We start from the raw sequence: 19,274 nt of genomic DNA, 5'->3' as shown, positions 1-19,274 counted from the left end.
CTCACTAGTTCCCATTAGTTTGCTCCTCCTCCTTCCCTCCTAGTTTCAGTGATTTATTCTTACATTCTAAAAGTTTTTATTGAATTTTCTTTGGTCTGGTCACTTTTTCAGTTTGGCAATTTCTTTCTAATACCGAATTTTATCATATTCTCTAATTGCATATTTTCTCAAACTGGCCTGGTCTCTATAAATAACAAATATATAAAGAATATCAGAAGGATGGAATTTTTTCATCTCCTGAGGAGTGATGGTAATTGAAAATAAAGGTGTGTCTTGATTTCTATAATTGGAAGTCATTACTGGAATATAATGGAAAGTATCTGGATAAAATACATGTCTTATAATAAATAAGGTAGACTCATAAAGCTGGATAGGTCACTCCCCTAAGACAGTGAGAAATACTATCAGTATTTTCCTCCCAACATTTCCAAAATGTATCTGTTCCACCTTTTACTCCCTTTCTTCTTGCTAAATATGATGAATCTAACTTGAAGTTTTTAGGGACTGCTGGTACTTTATTTTGCTTTATTCCAACAAAAGGTATCTAACAAGGTTACCTTCCAGAAGTGAATACTTAAAAGTCACAACTCAAACGAAGCCAATCGCAGGCAAAATGTCAGGCTGGTGAGAGTTGCTTAGAAGTAAGAAAATCCTTATTTTGGTATTCTATTCCTTCCACATACAATCTAACACCACCAGGACCCCATTACACTCGAGAAAATTCTAATTTTGACACCATCACCACCATATGCTACTGCCTTCATGGATAACTCCTTGATGAAAGTACAAGCAATCTGCAAAGGAAAGATTGATGGTTTAGTCAAGGAACTTTCATTCCTTTCACATTCCCAAAACTAACCAACAAAAACAGCACTGTAACAGATGCCTTCCTCTTGTTGTCACTCCGAAAGGACTCCAGCCAAACAGGGGCTTTTTCTGTAAAGGGTTTAATGGGACAAAACAGGTAGGAAATGGGGGTAGGGTCTTACAGTTATGACGGTTAGAAAGTCCAGCCAGCCCTCACTACCACCGTCAATATCACTCCAACAATTAATTCTCCCCCACAGTATTGCAGCAAAGGTGCTTATTCACCCAGGACAACTGCTTCTCAGTTTGACACAGGAGTTTCTGTGTTTTTTAAAGTGAGAGACTCCTTTTTGGGGATCAATCTCCAAGAAGCACTGAAGTCTAAAAGGATTTATTAACTCAACCGCAACAGAAATCAAACCAAATTCTTTCAACTTTGTTTAAACTTCATTCTCCAATTAGAAAGCAGTGTCTGAAAACAGAGGAGAGAACCTTTTTGGATAACTCTCTCAGCTGCACAACCTCCTGTGAATGGGCACGTGGCATAGAGGAGGAGAAGGGCTGTTATTGCTGCTGGCACATGTGAAGGCATCACATGGTGAATACGCTCAGCACGGGAAGCATCATGCCAGTGAATGGCAGCAGTTGGCAGAATGGTCCAGCTGGAGAAGGGAATGAACTAATTCCTAAGATCCTGCAAAGGTTTCCTAGAAATCACCTCCCTCTCCTAGAGCTGGACAAGTACTACCATTAGTGGCAATGAGGAGGTTCGAACTGCAAATTCCAGGTCTAATTATCAAAGTTATGGCCTTAGGAAACTCACTTGCTCTCTTGGAGCTTCAATTTCTTTTCTTTCCTTTTTTATTGGTAATAGAAGAGAATAACTCAGAGATTGGATTGCAAACTCGAGGCCTCTGGCTAGGTTTGGTCAGTGGGTCCATACTGGTTGACCAGTACAGCATTTTTATTTGTTTTTTTTTTTAGTTTCCACAGTTAAATGCCTTATTTGCATTAGTTTTATAGTTTAGCATAATCCCCATTGTGCTCTGTCATATTATAAGCTGTTTTACTACCCTTTCTGACTCAGCTATTTGGGGGAAGGGGTCGCTTTATTTGAAAAGTGTACAAGCCTCATCATGGGCTGTGCAGGGCCATTGTTTAGATTTGATTTCTAAAATATGTACTCTTCTGTAGAAATGTAACCAACTGCAGTCAGTCCTTCCTGTGTAATTAGATGAACGGTTTCAAGAAAACATATTTTTTTCTTTTCAAGGACATGGCAATAGAATGGACTTCCCCTACCAGAAAGTCCCTCCATCTGTGTCTGGCCACTGAGGAGTCCTAGGGACTTTCCCTTTGACAAGGCCTTTCCATCTTCGGTCTTCATTGCTCTTCTTCCTTATCTCCATTCCTATAAGGGACATCCTTGAATTATATGTATTGCGAGAGGATAGAGTTTGTTAGTTGATGTGTGCAGAGTTAGTTAGAAGGTTTACTGAAGTTATTTCTAAGGAAGCTACGAGTCAGGAGCTCATTACTTTTTTACTCATTTCACCTTGATTCTCTTACCCAGCTGTGCGACTTATAATTAACTTATAATTATGTTGCATCTTTTAATAGCCTTGTTCAGGACTAAAATACTCTCAACACAATGCCTTACTCCCAGATTCTCTGAAACTGTGTTCTACAGTCCTAACTGATGATGCAATTCATTCTGATGTCATAAAGCTTCAAGCACTAAGTGGTTGACTTGCCCCCAGTTTTCTAGGGAGGAAGTAAAGTGGACAGCTGTGAAGAACTAACTACTGGGGGGACAGTAGAACTCATGCCAGGTAAATTTCCACAGGATCTCAAAAGGTTGATCACAATGCAGCCATGCCAAATGCTTGCTAGTAAAACAAACCAAAAAGATATCTTGGATGCTACTGGAATGAAGCTAACAGAACTTTGATAAGTTCACTCACCTTCTGGTCCACTTTTATACCTTCATTTAAACACTGGATTGTGACCAAAACGAGCACAACTGGGGGAAAATCTGTAATTACAGTAGATGTAAATAAACTAACGAATTATAAGTAGATCCTCTCAGGTAGAGAGATAAGTTGCCTGGCTTTGATATGCTCTTTTGCTCCCCCAAATGGACTGTTTTATTTGAAAACTATGTTCTCTTTCTGCTTGAAAGAGAATACATTTTCTGGTCAAACAATTGATTGAATTATAGCAATCTCTTGAATCACACATTTATATGAGACTAACCAAGTGTGTACATAGACTGTGCTATAAAAAGGATGTACAGGTCATCTCCAATCTAGTGAGCCCAGGTCTCAGTCATCCATTTCTGTCTCACCTTTATGACTTTGGTCATATTTGTGATTCACCCGCACCAGAAATTGTTTGATGGTGTTCTTATTAATATAATTATTAATGGTATTAAATAATTAGGCACTATTTAATATTGACTTGGTTTATTACAGTCTTAAAAATAATTACATTAGTCTCACCCAATTCAAAAAGTCACAAAATTGATATGAGAAATGTGTTTCTAGTACTCATAAAACATTCTAAGTTTTCATTTATGTACTACCTAAAATCAATGCTTATATTTTGGGAAAACACATTATACTTTGGGATGCATAATCAAATGTGGAAATGAAATGAATGGTTATAAGAATATTTTCCTTATCACAATGTTGGTTGCCATGGAAACAGAACCATAGTTACCTCCCTTTCTTATGTCATAAAAGCCAAAGCAGGTTAAAACCTAGATCCTCTGACCCCTAGTCTAGGCCTCTCTTTGCCATATCGTATTGCTTCCACAATGGCCACAGTGCTCTAAACATAATTTGGGTTGTTGCTAGTGCTCTGGATCTACTTCTGGCTTGGTGATCAGAGGACCATGTTGTATTGGATATTGAATCCAGGGCTCCCAGATACAAAGTAGGAACTCTAGCTCTTTGTGCCATCTCCCTGGTCCAAAACATCATGTTCTTTAGATCAATGTTGTGATCATCCTTAAATGTAGTAAAAAATAAATAATAAAGATAATCTGTGGCTTTTGCTAAGTTTTCTCACTTCCCCGAGTTGAAGGTTCATATTTGTCTAAAGAAAATGCACCCTACCTCCTGCAACATGGAACAAAAGGTAATAGTTATTAATGACTAAGCTCGTCCTTGATTCTTTTTTTGTTGTCACCATTGTTTGGCATTTTTTGGTGTCTTGTCTGGCAATGCTTAGGACTTACTCCTGGTTTTGCATTCAGGGATCACTAGTGGGGGTTTGGGAGATCAAATGGGGCACCTGGGATAGAACCACAGTGTGCAAGTCAAGCCATCCTACCTGTATCAACTTGGTTCCCTTCTTTGACTTAACCATATTACTTTGTTTCATCCTCACACAGCTACTATGAGAAGATGAAATCAAATAATTTATGAAATAACCTTTTATAACAAGATGCTGGAGAAATAGGACAGAAATTAAAGCCCTTATTTTGCATGTGGCCCATCTGAGTTTGATTCCCAGAACCACAAATTGTTTCTTAAGTCTAATCAGGAGTGATCCCTGAGCACAAAGCCAGGAATAAGCCTTTAACACTGCTAGGTCTGCCCCACTCTTCACCCCAATTAATAAGGAACAGAACAAATTCAAATACAATCTGCTATTTTTGTTCTTGTCCAAAGGACTCGGTGCATATATTAAAGGAGCATAATTTTTTTTACTTTTTAGAGAGACCAGATTTCCAGAGTGTTCTACTTGGTGAACTAAATTCAATTTAAGAAATTTATTTTGTGATGCATATTGAACCTAGTGTTTTCTACAAAGCCCAGCAGGTGCTCTAGCATAGATAAAGTTGCATAGGGAAGATAGAAAGGGTTTAGGATCCCCATCAGAAAGTTTGATGTAATGAGTTTGTTCCATGTAGAACTAACAGGCGAGTATCACTTAATAGTCCAAGCTTGAATACTTAGTAGTCTAAGCACCAACTGCCTATCCATTTTCGAGTAAACACCCCACCCCACTTTATGCCATTGCTAATGACGTCAAAAGGCTGCTTTGAGCAAAAGAAGATGAGGGATGTGTTGAGAAAGAGTGCTGAGAAAGATTTCTCAACTGAGAAATCTTTGACACAGAGACCTGTTGTCCCACCCAGGGAAATGCTGTTTCTTAACAAAGCTGGTAACATTGGATAGAGAGAGCCTCCAGGTACCTTTTCCTTGACACTTTCTAATTCTCATTTCGTGTCTATTTTTCCATCCCTAGATTTACTATTCTGAAGGTGGACAAGCTGAGGCCACTGGGAAATTCAAAGGTAGAATTGTAGGGTCCAAGGATCCGAACAATGCATCTATAACTATTTCAAATATGCAACCACCAGACAGTGGCTTTTATACATGTGACGTTAATAACCCTCCAGACTTCACCGGCAACAATCAAGGCACCATCTATGTCAGTGTATTAGGTATGGGAAATTTATTCTTTTTTCTTTCTTTCCTTCTTTCTTTCCTTCTTTCTCCTTCCTCCCTTTCTTTCTTCCTCCTTCTTCCTTTCTTCTTTCTTCTTTCTCTTCCTTTCTTCCTTCCTTCTTTCTTTCTTTCTTTTTTCCTTTCCTTTCCTTTTCTTTCTTTTCTTTTCTTTTTTTCTTTTCTTTTCTTTTCTTTTCTTTTCTTCCTTTTCTTGTTATAGGAAGGAGCCACTTTTAGAACACTGAGTGATCCAGGGCAGCGACTTATGGCACTAACTCAGTCCCTGCTCCCTTTCATATAAGGCAAGCAGACACAACACTCACCTAAATAATACAGTAATACTGAGAAACAACTCATAAAGTATGTTGAAACAGTTGCCAAACCAAAAGTGTCGCCAAGAGGACAGACAAAATTAGATGACCCAATTTCTGGAGATCCCCATCTCTGAAGAACCGAAAAGTGACGCAACAACATAAAGTCCCACTCAACCAACAACTTTTTGTTTGTTTGTTTTCATTTGGGGGCCACACCCAGTGACGCTCAGGGGTTATTCCTGGTTATGCGCTCAGAAATCGCTCCTGGCTGGTTTATGGGACGCTAGGGATTGAACTGTGGTCCAGTCTAGGTTAGTGCATTTGAAGTTGGATTCTTGAAATTATTGCAATTATTACTGCCAAGACTATGTTATGACTTTTTCTTAAATATACAGGGTACAAGCATAACAGGCAGAAGAGTTTGGGTTTTCTTGTTTACTTAGTACACTTAAAAATTGCTTTTTCAGTGGTCGCTTCGGCAGCACATATACTAAAATTGGAACAATACAGAGAAGATTAGCATGGCCCCTGTGCAAGGATGAAACGCAAATTTGTGAAGCATTCCATATTTTTTTAAAAAATGGCTTTTTAATTTTTGTTATTGCAGTTTAAATCTCAAGCTTTCATGATGTCTTAATATTTAATTTAAAATGTTTACTATTGGGGCCAGAGAGATAGCACAGTGGTAGGGTGTTTGCCTTGAATGCGGCTGACCCAGGACGGACCTGGGTTTGATTCTGGGCATCCCATATGGTTCTACCAAGCCTGCCAGAAGTGATTTCTAAGCACAGAGCCAGGAGTAAACCCTGAGCGCCACTGGGTGTGGCCCAAAATCCAAAAAATTTTTTTCTTTTATTAATTGGGCTAGGAACAAAGACATGTATTTATGCTTCCAAGAAACTGTGAATGGTATTAAATTTTTTTTCTCTAAAATTTGTGGAGTGTGAGTACTGGGAAATATAACACAAAGGGATGCAGCACATGCTTAGTATGTGAAATACCCATGTTTCAATTGCTAGCAAACAGCAAGTAATTTTTTTAGTTTGGGGACCACATCCGGCATACCAATTTTGTTTTTTTGAGATGTACGGGTAAGGTGCGGTATGGGGGCAGGTAGGTAAAGATGACCAAGATGGCTATTCATAGCAAAACATTTTTCAGAGACATTTCATCAGTCACTGATAACCTCAGCCCAATGCTTTCATTTATGCATATATTCATTTGGCAAACCTAAGCACACATACCAACAATTCCATATGCAAGGCGCATTATTGCAAAGTCTATGTGTCAGGAGGTGAGGCCATATCTTGTTTCATTTTACAGATTTGAGGATTGAGGTTTGCCTATGTCAGACTGTTTGTTTAAACACCACTAGGGAAAAGTTTCAGAGCCAATATTTGGTGTGAATCCAGGACTGTACTCCTAACTACAGGGCATTTTGTAACAGTTAACTAGCCTTAGTTACAATAAATAACCTACTCTGCCTATGGAGAGGTTAATATCTAAATTAAATGACCAAGGTAATTAAAAATATTATAACTAAGATAATGTTTATGTAGGATGGTGGTTAGAATAACTATTGAGCAGTAAAGATGAGTGATGAGTTATAGACACTATTTTCCCGGAAACTTCTCCAATTATGTGTTTTGTAAGCAGCATTTAGAACAGGGATCCTCAAACTTTTAAAAGGGCCCAGTTCACTGTCCCTCAAACTGTTGGAGGGCCGGACTGCAGTTTTAAAAAATAGCTATGGGGCCTGGAGCGATAGCACAGCGGTAGGGCATTTGTCTTGCATGCAGCTGACCCAGGACAGACCTGGGTTTGATCCCCGGTGTCCCATATGGTCCCCCAAGAGCAGGAGCAATTTCTGAGCGCATAGCCAGGAGTAACCCCTGAGCGTCACCGGGTGTGGCCCCAAAACCAAAACAAACAAAAACAAAGCTATGAACGAATTCCTCTGCATACTTATCTTATTTTGAAGTAAAGAAACAAGACCTGAACAAAAACAATATTTAAAATGAAGAAAAATAAAGGTAAATCAACAAACTTACCAGTATTTCAATGGGAACCACGGGTCTGTTTTTGATGGGCCATAGTTTGAGGACCCCTGGCCTAGACGGAGAGGAGTCTAGATACAGAGAGGAGGGAAGACAGAGGGTGTCAGCTCACATCCCAGACATGCACACTGCTGGCCTGGAAGGAGTTGGTGGCTAAGCAGGACAGGCAGTGGTGGCGAAAACACCCAGCAGGGTGCATAAATGTCCTCTGTGGGTGGCATATGGCCCACAGGTCGTAGTTTGGGGATCCCAGATTTAGTACGTCTCTAACTGGCCTCCTCATTATTCCTTCAGTCCTTAATATCTGTTCCTCATCCTGCTGTATACTTTGTTTTAGGGGATAGAAAGATCCCACATCTAGCTGTCCAAATCAGAACTCTAAGAAACATCTTTTTCAAACCCTCTATTTCTCACACTGCATATCTTTCAGTTGGTCACTAAGTCTCCTTTGATTCTATTTCTGCAATACTTCTGGAATCTGTTTCTTCCTCTCTCTTAGTTCTTGAAAGGGCTGGGCATTTAGCTTAGTGGTCAAGTGCTTCACTTGCCTGCGTGAGGCCCTTGGATGGATCCTTAGCATTTCAAAAGAAAATCTAAACTAAAACTTGAAGTCCTTCCATATTTCTGCTCTCTATATAGAGAACATAAAATACAAATCCCTCAAAGAGATCCCTATCCTCGTTTCTCACCCTCCCCTAACGCTTCAAAATTGTGTCAGTAACTTTAGAGTTTCTGTTGCCTAGATAATCCTAAGAACCAGGTACACGGAAGGAATGCCAGCAAATTCTTGTGGTGCAAAGTATAAATAGAGATATAAATCCTGCATATCTTCTCCCTTACTAGCATGGGCTTCCAACACAGGAAAATTAAATATCATAACCACTGTATGATACTACTCAAAAAATAAGTGCCCCCAAAAGATTTCAGAAATGAAAGTTAAAATATGGTGTTAATTGAGCAGTATTGGGGGGGAGTGTCACACCTGACCACACTCAAGGGTTACTCCTGGCTCTGCACTCATAAATCGCTTCTGGCTGGCTTGGGTTGCCAGGGATCGAACCAGAGTCCACCCTGAATTGACAGTGTGCAAAGCAAATGCCACAATGCCGTGCTAGCACTCCAGCTTTGAATTTAGTAGTCTTTTAAAAAGAAATTCATTACAGATTATTCCAATTTATATAAGGGTTCTATCCTTTACATCTGTATCTCAAAGATAAAAATTTTGTTCCTAATAGCATAATTTTTGCTTACATGTGGCTGTTTTAATAAAGTAATATTATTAAGACACAATATGTAAAAATCATGGTTATGAATCTGTAGCAATCTGGTATGAATCTGAGCGAGAGATGCCTTTAAAATCTTAATATCCCGATGACTGGCGCTCTGGCACCTGCAGTGTTTTACTGCCACCTGGCGTAAGACACAGAAAACTGTCGCATCAACTTTGAGATTACAGAAATGTCCTGCACCAAGAAACTCAGCAAATGGCTGCAATCGGACAGATTCCTCCTTCATCCTGCAGGATTTTAACTCTTTGTCACTGTTTTGCAGTCAAGCCGTCTACGCCCTCTTGCAGCATTCAAGGAATACCTGAAAGTGGTCATCATGTAGCTCTTTCTTGTGCGTCAGTGCTTGGGACACCCTCGCCTATGTACTACTGGAATAAAGTGGAAGGAAACAGCTTAGTCCCAGTAAAAGAAAGTTTTGGTAAGTAGATAGAGATGCCAGAAAAAACGGGTGGATGTGGTTGTCTGGCAGCACGCATGTATAGGAAACTGCTCAGTTGTAGGGCTCTGTCTTCTGTTTTTCTGGGAGGAGATGCAAAGAAAACAAAAACAAATCATCTCTTTTAGCAGGATGATTGTGCTCAACATGATCTGGGCTTCTATCCTGCTTCCAGAAATCAAGTCTGTTTTTGGCTTAGAGGCAGCGGGGATATAGCGAATCAGTCTGGTCTCTGAAGGACTAATTTTGGAGCAGAATCCAAAATTAGTCTAGTTCGGTACAAAGGGATGATGGTCCAAAGATATTCTGAAGCAATAGATGGTGGTCATTGCTGTGCTACACACATGAACTATCTATGTAAGAAGAGATTTCAACAATATACTTTCTGAATTTTACAGATAAAGCCACTGGGATCTTGGTGATTGAAAATCTGACTAATTTTGAACAAGGTTATTACCGGTGTACTGCTGTGAACAACCTTGGCAACAGTTCCTGCGAAATAGATCTAACTTCTTCACGTGAGTTAAGCGTCAAACTGTAACAGATTCTCATTTAAGTAAAGTGTCCTGATAGAGAAATGAATTGTGAGCCCCAATGAATCCTTCCTGTATTACCAGGGATCTTTGTGATGGAGCTCTGTGTTTATGTGAGTAGCTCTCTTAAAAATCCAATGTGGGGGCCAGTGAGGTGGCGCTAGAGGTAAGGTGTCTGCCTTGCGAGCGCGCTAGCCAAGGAAGGACCACGGTCCGATCTCCCGGCGTCCCATATGGTCCCCCCAAGCCAGGGGCAATTTTTGAGCCCTTAGCCAGGAGTAACCCCTGAGCATCAAACGGGTGTGGCCCAAAAAACAAACAAACAAACAAACAAAAAAACCCAATGTGCACATAATAGATAAGACATTGCTCACAGCACTTTAAGTTACTTTCAAATATTGATTTGCTTAATCTTCACAAAATCCCTAGAAAGTGTGCATTACAATTCAATAAATAAAATCATGGCCAGGTTGAATTGCTTTTGGCGTATCCTGGCAAAATTAGAAACATGTTGTAAAACCTGTAACACATATTTTTCAGTCCTTAATTTTTTAGTATCTACCAACACCAAAAGCAAAAGCACATTTCTTATAACTAGACAGTAGCCAATATTTTAAGCACAAATTATGTGCCTCTCATCTGGTTGCTGTGACTTTGAATCATCTCAATCCTTAAGCCATTCTATGTAGGAGATAGAATATATTTTAGCTTCATTTGGCTACAAAGGAAACTAAAGGTCAAGGAGTTAAGTGACTTCCCTCAAGGCAAACAGATTTTCTTACTAGCATAGCCCAGATGTCTCCAACCATTAATATTCTGGTTTAAAGGTACTTAATTATTCTTTAGGCAACATAAAGATTTTATATAATTGTTTCAATCCAGAGAGACAAGATATAGAAATATATTGATACACCTTTCAAGGACCACTCAATAATATTTAGCATCATTTTATCTAAATCAAATTAGTTTGACACGTTGTCAAATTTGACATTAGCTCTATCTAAATTATGTTAAACATGCAGCTTGAATTTGCATCTTAAGTATCATATAATGTCCCATAGTTTTTATTTTCAAACTGAAAAAACTTTCATCTTTTTGTTCAATCCTTTTCTATGCTCTGATTTTACTGCCAAACTTTTTTTTATCATTTATGTTGTACTTCTCTAATTATTTTTCAGTTCCCTTTGCCTTTCCCAGTGGTAGCCATACCACAAATATACATATTCCTAGGTTTTGTACTTAAGCTTTGATTCCTTTGAAATCCTCTTTCCAATGATGCATGACATTTGACTGCCTTATTTCTTCCCTTCCTTACCTTCTTGCTTTTCATGCTGAAATATTCACTGAAATCTATTACATGCCAGGTACATTCTTACTTGATGAAGAGATCACTAATATGTGTCTTACACACCCAGAAGTCCATAATTTGCCTAGAGACATGCTATACTACAGGTTTTTAGAGTCTAAAGGACGCTGATTAAGAATCAATATGCTTATAGAACCAGGATCATCTTTACCAATCTGAGTGCTATTTGAACTGAAGAAAGAAGGAACTTGAAAACTTTATTTGTAAAATTGGAATAAAGATGAAAGGAGGTTTAAGGTTGACAGTGAAGCAGGAGGCTCAGGAGAGCAGCTTGTCCATGCTGGGGGAAGAAGGTGTCTCTAAGGTGAAAACCCCATAAAACACTGATAGATTTTTTTTGATGTGCTTGAATTTCTTGAAAGAAGTTGAACAGTTTTACAGGAAACATTGAGAATGAGTAGCCATGCATGACAAATAAAACCAACAAGATAATTATCAATCTCAGGGAAGTATTTTAAGTGTTGTCAATGAATCATGACATATGACGTTCTAGCTATGGGCAATATTTTTATAGACAATGCTAAACATTTTGATTAACTGAAATTTGAACACATCTATATTATAAAAATTGGCAGGGCATGAGGGGAATAACGTGAGTTAAGCTTTCAACTTCTAGAGATAAGTTGCCTGGCAGAGTTTCAGGAATAAGGGAAGTTAATAGAAAATGACCACATTTGAAAAAGGGCAGAACATATTAGAACATTCTATTCTAGTATAATAGAAACAAGAAGAGACGTGCCGGAACATTTTTACATAGTTGAGTGGTTGCCTTTTCATGACCTGGCTCTGAGATAGGAAGTAATAGAAGGGGTCTGTTGAATTTTGCGAGTGCATATGTGTCTGTGATGTTAGGATCCTAGGTGAACTGTTGTTATTTTCTAACTTATACAAGTTTTCATGATCAGGCAACTCAAGAGACTTTTGTTTGAGATCATTAGATGTCCATCCTTGTTAGAGGAGAGGCAAAATGGTAATGGTTTCCTTGGAACCTCTTGAAAGTCTGGTTCTCAACTGAAGTTTTTCCATAGATGGTCTAATAAATCAGATATCTGATTTATGGAAATGGCATATTCCTTTTCAGTAGCCATAATGCATACTCTTGTTCACCTCTGCTCTGGGAAAGTCTGGGAATATGTTTCTATATATAACAGAGAAATTTCTCTAGTTATCAGATTTGGGTTCCCTATGGTCTTTCTCACCAATCAAGCAAATGTGTAACACAGACTCTAATCCCCATTTGACAGGACCTTCTCTACCCTAACTTGGCCTTTTGTCCCTTTAGGTGTGTGAAGATGAAAGCCATGTAGGCATCAGCCAACTTTCTTCTCTTACTGTGAGCCCAACTAGGCAAAATTCTAGAAGTTTCTGTGGTTCCAGTCAAGTCACTCTTTCAATATATGCATGCTGCAGAAATACTTCACTGGTCACAAATGCACATGTACACGAAAAACCAAGTATGCTTCACCTTAGTAACCAGTGTCTTGTATCCTCCAGATCCAGAAGCTATCATCATTGTTGGGGCCGTGCTGGGTACCCTGGTAGGTGCTGCCATTATCATCGCTGTTGTGTGCTTTGCAAGGAGCAAAGCAAAAAAGGCAAAGGGGACAGAAAGGAAGAAAAACACTAACCCCACCCCAGAACACGAGTAAGATCTTATTTTGTTGTCTTTGTTTGCATGCAGATATTTTCTCAGGCAAATCGCTGTTGGTCAGTTCTTAACTTTCAGTGTAAGATATTAGAGTTATCAGCCCACAACTTTCTGCTCGCTTTCACTTCTTTTATATCAGAAGGATGATATATACCATCATTGATGGAATGTCTATCCTTGAATGCACCTTGCACCAGATTGTTCCCAAGACTTTATGTATATCAAATCATTTAAGTGTCATAGCAATTACTTTAGTTATAAAATGTTGATGTTCCTATTAACGTGCATACCTTTTTGGCACTTTGTATAGCAATGTGTTTGGGGTCCAGGGAAATCAAACTGTGACTTTAGCCAAATCCCATGCCCTGGTCATCTCTACCCCTTTTCTATTAGTGTGCATCATATTCCTTTGTTCACCTTTCCATTTCTACAATTACATGTAGCAGTCAGAGGGTATGTGTTGTGCTAGATGCAGCAAGGACCTTGAGAGGCACCAGAAGCACTGGTTTGACCCTGACACTCTTTCATAATGACATTAGTTTTGCTCCCTTTTTAAACACTGGCTTGCCTCTCTAGGACTCTCATATTGTTAAAACCTACCCTTTCTACCGAAGGAGATGAAGCCTGTAGGGTGAAAGCAACTATAGGAACCACAAAGGTGCTAAACAGACTGGAACCAATGATGACAAGCTACGGAGCTTCCGGTTTCTCATGAAAGGTCAAAGTCTTTTCCTAACTTGTTCTCCATTGGGTCTTCTTGCTACAGGCCAATGACAACGATAAAACAAAGTACAGAGTACAAAACCATGCCAGCTGAAGATGCCGTCCAGCTTGAAGCAACTCTGCCACTTGTCCATGAAACTGGCCCTGATACTGGCCTGGGGTCCGATCATGAGCCTGCACCTGATCTTGCCCCAGAACCAGTCCCAGGATCAAAGGCTGTCCCTGTGCCTGGGCTGGAGATTGAGCTGGAGCCAGAACCTATGCAACAGCGACAGCCACAGTCACCACCCAAGCAGCAGCCAGAGGGGGTAGTCGAGCCTCTGTGATGAGAAGAAAGCAAATAGGCAATAGGCAGGAAGCCCCAATACAATTCTAAGTTCATCACTAAGTATGAACCCTTACCAGGATCTGGAATTTCATAAACAGACTCCATTTGCTCCCCTTCTCACCTCTAACCATACTTTGACTATCAATCTAAAATAAACTGATTATTGCTTCTCAGCCTTTTGGCTAAGATCAAGTGTAAAATAAACCGATTAAGATAACTACTAAGCAAAGGTAATATGTCTGAGTCGAGAGTAATTCCATCGTGCAAAAAAATGCACAACTAATGTCAGGACAGGCAGTTTGTAAATCAGATAAAACTATTTTGCAAAACTACCTTTGTTTATAGTTCAAAAATAATATTTTAAAAGTTTGGTTTGGGGCCATACCCCACTTCTGGCTTTCAGTTCAGAACTTATTTCTGGCAGCGTCAAGGGACTCTATGGGATGCTGAGGATCAAACCCTGGTTGGCTGAGGTCAAGGTAAACATCCTACCCACTGTGCTGTTCCTTTGCCCCCCCCCCCCCAATTCTCTTTTTCTCTATTTTTACTCACCATTAAATTCCATAAGCACACAAAAAGGTGACATTAATTGGATTATTTTTCCTATGAAATTTTTCTTTTCTTTATCCCGGGGTGGGTTTCAGGACACACCAGGAGCAGTGATCGGAGGTTACTCCTGCTTGTTGCCTGCATACTCAGGGAACCATGCAATACTGGGGATCAAATTGGGGTTGTCTACAAGAAAGACAAGCACACTATCCCCTGCATTATATCTCCAGCTTAAATGTTCTTTTCATCATTTCCTTTTGAAATAAATTACCTTGAAAAATTACCATGTAATTAGAACTGCTTCCTGATTGGGTTTCAGGCATACAATGTTTCTTTTTCTTCTTTGATTTTGGGTCATAGCTGGCAGTGCTTGGGAGTTTCTCCTGGCATGCAGTTTGGGGTCCACATCAAGTGTTGCTCACAGAGACATGCAGTGCTGGGGATTGAACCTCGTGCTCCCACATGCAAAGCCTGCACTCCAGCCCCACTGAGCCATCTCATTGGTTCCTTCCCTACTAATTTCCATTGTGCTTAGTCATTCACCAGCATTTGTAAAGATTGGGGAAAATTCCTCATAAAAACCAGAGGTGTATGTGTAAGGGTGGTACCTACTCTTTAAAACTGGTCTTAAATTTAAATGTTTCACTTGTCATTTATTTCCCAAGGAACTCTCCCTACTATCTCATATCTTAGTATAGCAACTTCAACAAACATTTTGATTTTTCATTGCAAAATAATATATAGGAAAACAATTACAGATACCATTTTCTGTTGGTGAGTATATCATAGGTGATATATTTATCATAAACTTAGTGATATACTTATGATAAAATTAAATTCAAAATCTAATTTTGAATTGGCTACTAAATTGTTTCTGTTTCTAATGTTATTTACTTTGTAGGGCTCAGACTAGGAAACTTAAAAGTGAACATGCAATCTACATTTTAGGCAGTCTGCATTAATTACTTACTGTTTGCACTGTTGATATATTCCATATTAATTAGGAGTTACAATATTTGTATCAATGATAAATATTAACCAAGATGAATTGACACAGTCTCTTCTTCACTTGTTCAAGAGCTTTTCTACTGATCATATTTCCCTCACATCCCATCTTACCTATTTCTCAGCTGGAAGAAATTCACATGTAGACTTTTTAAATGTGTATAATCAAATTGTGATCTTTAAGTTTTAAAAAATTACAGTCAATAAAAACTTATTCTAATGACTCTTAAGGTAAATCTTTTATAAACATTTTTATTGACATTCTTTTTATGTCTAATAAACTGCAGTTATTTCAAATTACCACTTGATGAGTTTTGACAGAGGCACACACTGATTAAATGACTACAACAATATAAATAGGGCATTTCCATCATCTTAAAACAGTGATCATCCTGTTTTGAGGTAGCCATTTATATACAACCACTAGAGATGATCTCTTCTTGGGTTTCATATAAACAGGGTCAGATGGATTGACATTTTTGTGTCTGACTCCTAAATGAATTAATGAATCTCTAAACTATCACATCCAGATTTTTAGGTAGAGCATTTATTTCTTTTGGGGGGGACTGGGTCATACCCAGCACTACACAGGGGTTACTCCTCGCTATGCACAAGAAATTAGAAGTCGTTCCTGGCAGGCTCGGGGGACCATATGGGATGCCAAGAATCAAACCCAAGTTCATCCTGGGTTTGGCAGGGTGCAAGGCAAACACCCTATCGCTGTGCTATTGCTCCGGCCCCTATTTATATGATCCCTATCCATATAGATCATACTTATAAACTTATTTGGGAAGGGTCATTTTAGGTTTAGGATTGATTAAATATAAACTATTACACATTCCCAGAGTCAGGAAGAAAAGTAATGAAAAACTTTTATTTATAGTTTTCTTTGGTATGCTAATTTTCAGTCATTGACTGAAGATATCTATAATTCCATTTATTCAGAATACATTTTGTGCCTGATAAGAAGGAAAATAATGGCCTGAAGAATGGCCTAGCCAGGAGGATTTTGTGAACTCAGATATTGTGTGTATGAGAGAAAGAGAGAGAGAAAGGGGGGGGAGAAAACCTGTAGGATGAGATGGACACTGGAAGAAAACAAGATTGGAAGTGGGTTACAGTTAGAAATACATTGAGAAATAGTGCTTTAAGGTACCAGGTGATCTTCCCTCCTAATATAGCATGTTAAGAAGTTAATATTGGGGTTGGGGTATTGTACACTGGGGCCTAGAGTGTGTGCCTTATAAATGGCCAACCCAGGCTCAATCTCCAGCATCCCATGTGGTCCCTTGGGCACCATCAGGAGTGATTTCTGAGTACAGAGGAGTAAACTTTGAGCATTTCCAGGTGTGACCCTCAAGCCATAAAATATCAGTAGCACCTTTTATGATGGCCCATGTATACCAGGTTTAAGATGCATTCAATAGGATGAACGTTGAGAGCCAGCGCTATAGTGCAATAGAGAGGGTACTGTACTATCCGTGGGCTCAATCCCTGATACCACAGATGGTCCCCTGAGTCCTGATAGAAATGATTCGTGAGTGCAGTACTGGGAGTAAGCTGTGAGCACCTCCAGGTGTGGCCAAAAGCCCCCAAAAGAAAATGAGATTTTAAGGGCCAGAGTAATAGCACAGCAAGTAGGGCGCTTGCCTTGCGCATGGCCAACCCAGGTTTGACCCCTGGCATAACATATGGTCCCCCAAGTCTGCCAGGAGTAATTTCTGAGCACAAATCCAGGAGCACCCCCTGAATGTTGCCAGGTATGACTCAACCCCTCCCCTCAAAAAAGAATAAGATGAGCTTTTAGATCAATAATACTCAATTTTTTTCAAACCCAGTACACTAGAGGGTAGTAGAGCTCAGTCCTAATATAACAGGACGGCTGTGTAATATGGTTCAGAGTTAAAGTCTTGGTGAGGGGGGACAAGAAGGAATAAACACTTAAAAGTTCAATCATTATTATATATTCTCACCCAGTCACCATAGGAATCTCTTTGAAAAGGGGTACAATATTTTACCTGAGATTGTATAAGCTAGGAACTGATTCCAAGTTCAGTAATGCCAGGTATAGCAGTATTATCATTGTACTACAAAACGAATATTAAACTCATCCAAATTTTTGTAATAAAGGCTATTTCAAAATGTGCACAAGGTAGATTAGTTGGATGGTCTCACAAATTCAAACCAATAAGGAAAAAGGTAATATTTTATGTATGTTTAACTTTGAAGACCCCTTCAACAGATGAATGGCTAAAGAAACTGTGGTACATATACACAATGAAATACTATGCTGCCATCAGGAGAGATGAAGTCATGAAAATTTCTTATACATGGATGTACATGGAATCTATTATGCTGAGTGAAATAAATCAGAGGGAGAAAGATGCGGAATAGTCTCACTCATCTATGGGTTTCAAGAAAAATAAAAGATATTTTTGCAATAGTTCTCAGAGACAAAAGAGATGAGGGCTGGATGGCCCAGCTCACGATATGAAGTTCACCGCAAAGAGTGATGAGTGCAGTTAGAGAAATAACTACACTGACAACTATCATAACAATGTGAATGAGCAAGGGAAGTAGAAAGCCTGTCTCAAATACAGGTGAGGGGGTGGAGAGGAAGGAGATTTGGGACATTGGTGATGAGAATGTTGCACTGGTGAAGGGGGGTGTTCTTTATATGACTGAAACCCAACTATAATCATAATTATAATCAAGGTGTTTAAGTAAAGATATTAAATAAACTTTGAAGACCTTAAAGAATACAGAAAACGTTACTAGAAACAATAGGCCAATACAGCAAATTAGTGTTCACAAAATCGATACACAAAAATCTGTTACATTTCTCTATAAAAAAATCAATGAGAGGAGAAAGCGAACAAAGAATCTACCCCATTTAAAATCGTGTCCAACAGGGCCAAAGCTATAGTACAATGGGTAGGGCATTAGCCTTGCACACAGCCAACCCATGTTCAATCTCTGACATCCAGTTTGGTCCACTGAGTCTGCCAGGAGTGATTCCTGAGTGATTCCTACTATAATACAAATTAATGCAATCCCGATAAGGTTAATCATAAAGGTTATATGAAATAATAAAGGATCCCAGACAGTCAAAACCATACTGAAAACTGGATGATAATTCAGTACCTAACTTGAAGTTATACTACAAAATCACAGTGATCAAAATGTGTTGTATAGGAAGAGAGACAGATTCCCTGACAGAACAGAATTCTCTAGTCAGAATATAATATTTAAAGGAGCTGAGAGTGTAAATGAAATAAAGACAGCCTCTTCAACAAATGATATTGGTAGAATTCTATAAACACCTATAATATATTAAATCTGGACCCATACCACATACCTTATGCAAGGGTAAACTTAAAATGGATAAAAAAATTGAGCTAAGACCTGAATCTAAAATGTACTTTGATGTAGAGTACTTGAAGACCTAGATCTCAAAGGTACTAAAATACAGCTGAGTAGGAGAAATATTTTCACTTAACACATCAGATAAAGTACACAGAAACATCAACAAAATATCTAGGGACTGGAATGAATACAGCGGGTAGTGTTTTGCTTTGCACTCAGCCAATACTGCTTCTATCTCTGGCATCCCATATGGTTCCCAGAGCCATAAAGGAGTAAGGAGTAAGTTGTTTTCCTTCTAGAGGGTCAGAAAGACAACCCTATGAAGAATCAACAAAGACATCATTGCTGAGAAGTACCCAGAACTCAGGAGCAATGTACCCATATCCTGGAGCC

The 19,274-nt window shown here is 39.0% G+C and overlaps 1 protein-coding gene and 1 non-coding gene across 2 annotated transcripts in view; both read left to right on the top strand.

Annotated features, from left to right (window-relative positions):
- VSIG1 (V-set and immunoglobulin domain containing 1) overlaps positions 1-13,959 on the top strand; it is a 66,315-nt gene extending 52,356 nt beyond the window's left edge. The window contains exons 7-11 of the mRNA XM_049767040.1: positions 5,065-5,263; positions 9,190-9,345; positions 9,762-9,881; positions 12,757-12,907; positions 13,677-13,959. Coding sequence (XP_049622997.1) covers positions 5,065-5,263; positions 9,190-9,345; positions 9,762-9,881; positions 12,757-12,907; positions 13,677-13,959 — 909 coding nt within the window. The remainder of the gene's footprint in view (positions 1-5,064; positions 5,264-9,189; positions 9,346-9,761; positions 9,882-12,756; positions 12,908-13,676) is intronic.
- Positions 6,048-6,154, top strand: LOC126000170 (U6 spliceosomal RNA). Its single transcript, XR_007492532.1, has one exon. It is a non-coding gene; the product is annotated as a U6 spliceosomal RNA (small nuclear RNA).
- Positions 13,960-19,274: the final 5,315 nt, after the last annotated feature.

Source organism: Suncus etruscus, chromosome X (assembly GCF_024139225.1).
Source record: "Suncus etruscus isolate mSunEtr1 chromosome X, mSunEtr1.pri.cur, whole genome shotgun sequence".
In the NCBI taxonomy this organism is placed as follows: Eukaryota; Metazoa; Chordata; class Mammalia; order Eulipotyphla; family Soricidae; genus Suncus; species Suncus etruscus.
This window is presented reverse-complemented; position numbering and strand designations above follow the sequence as displayed.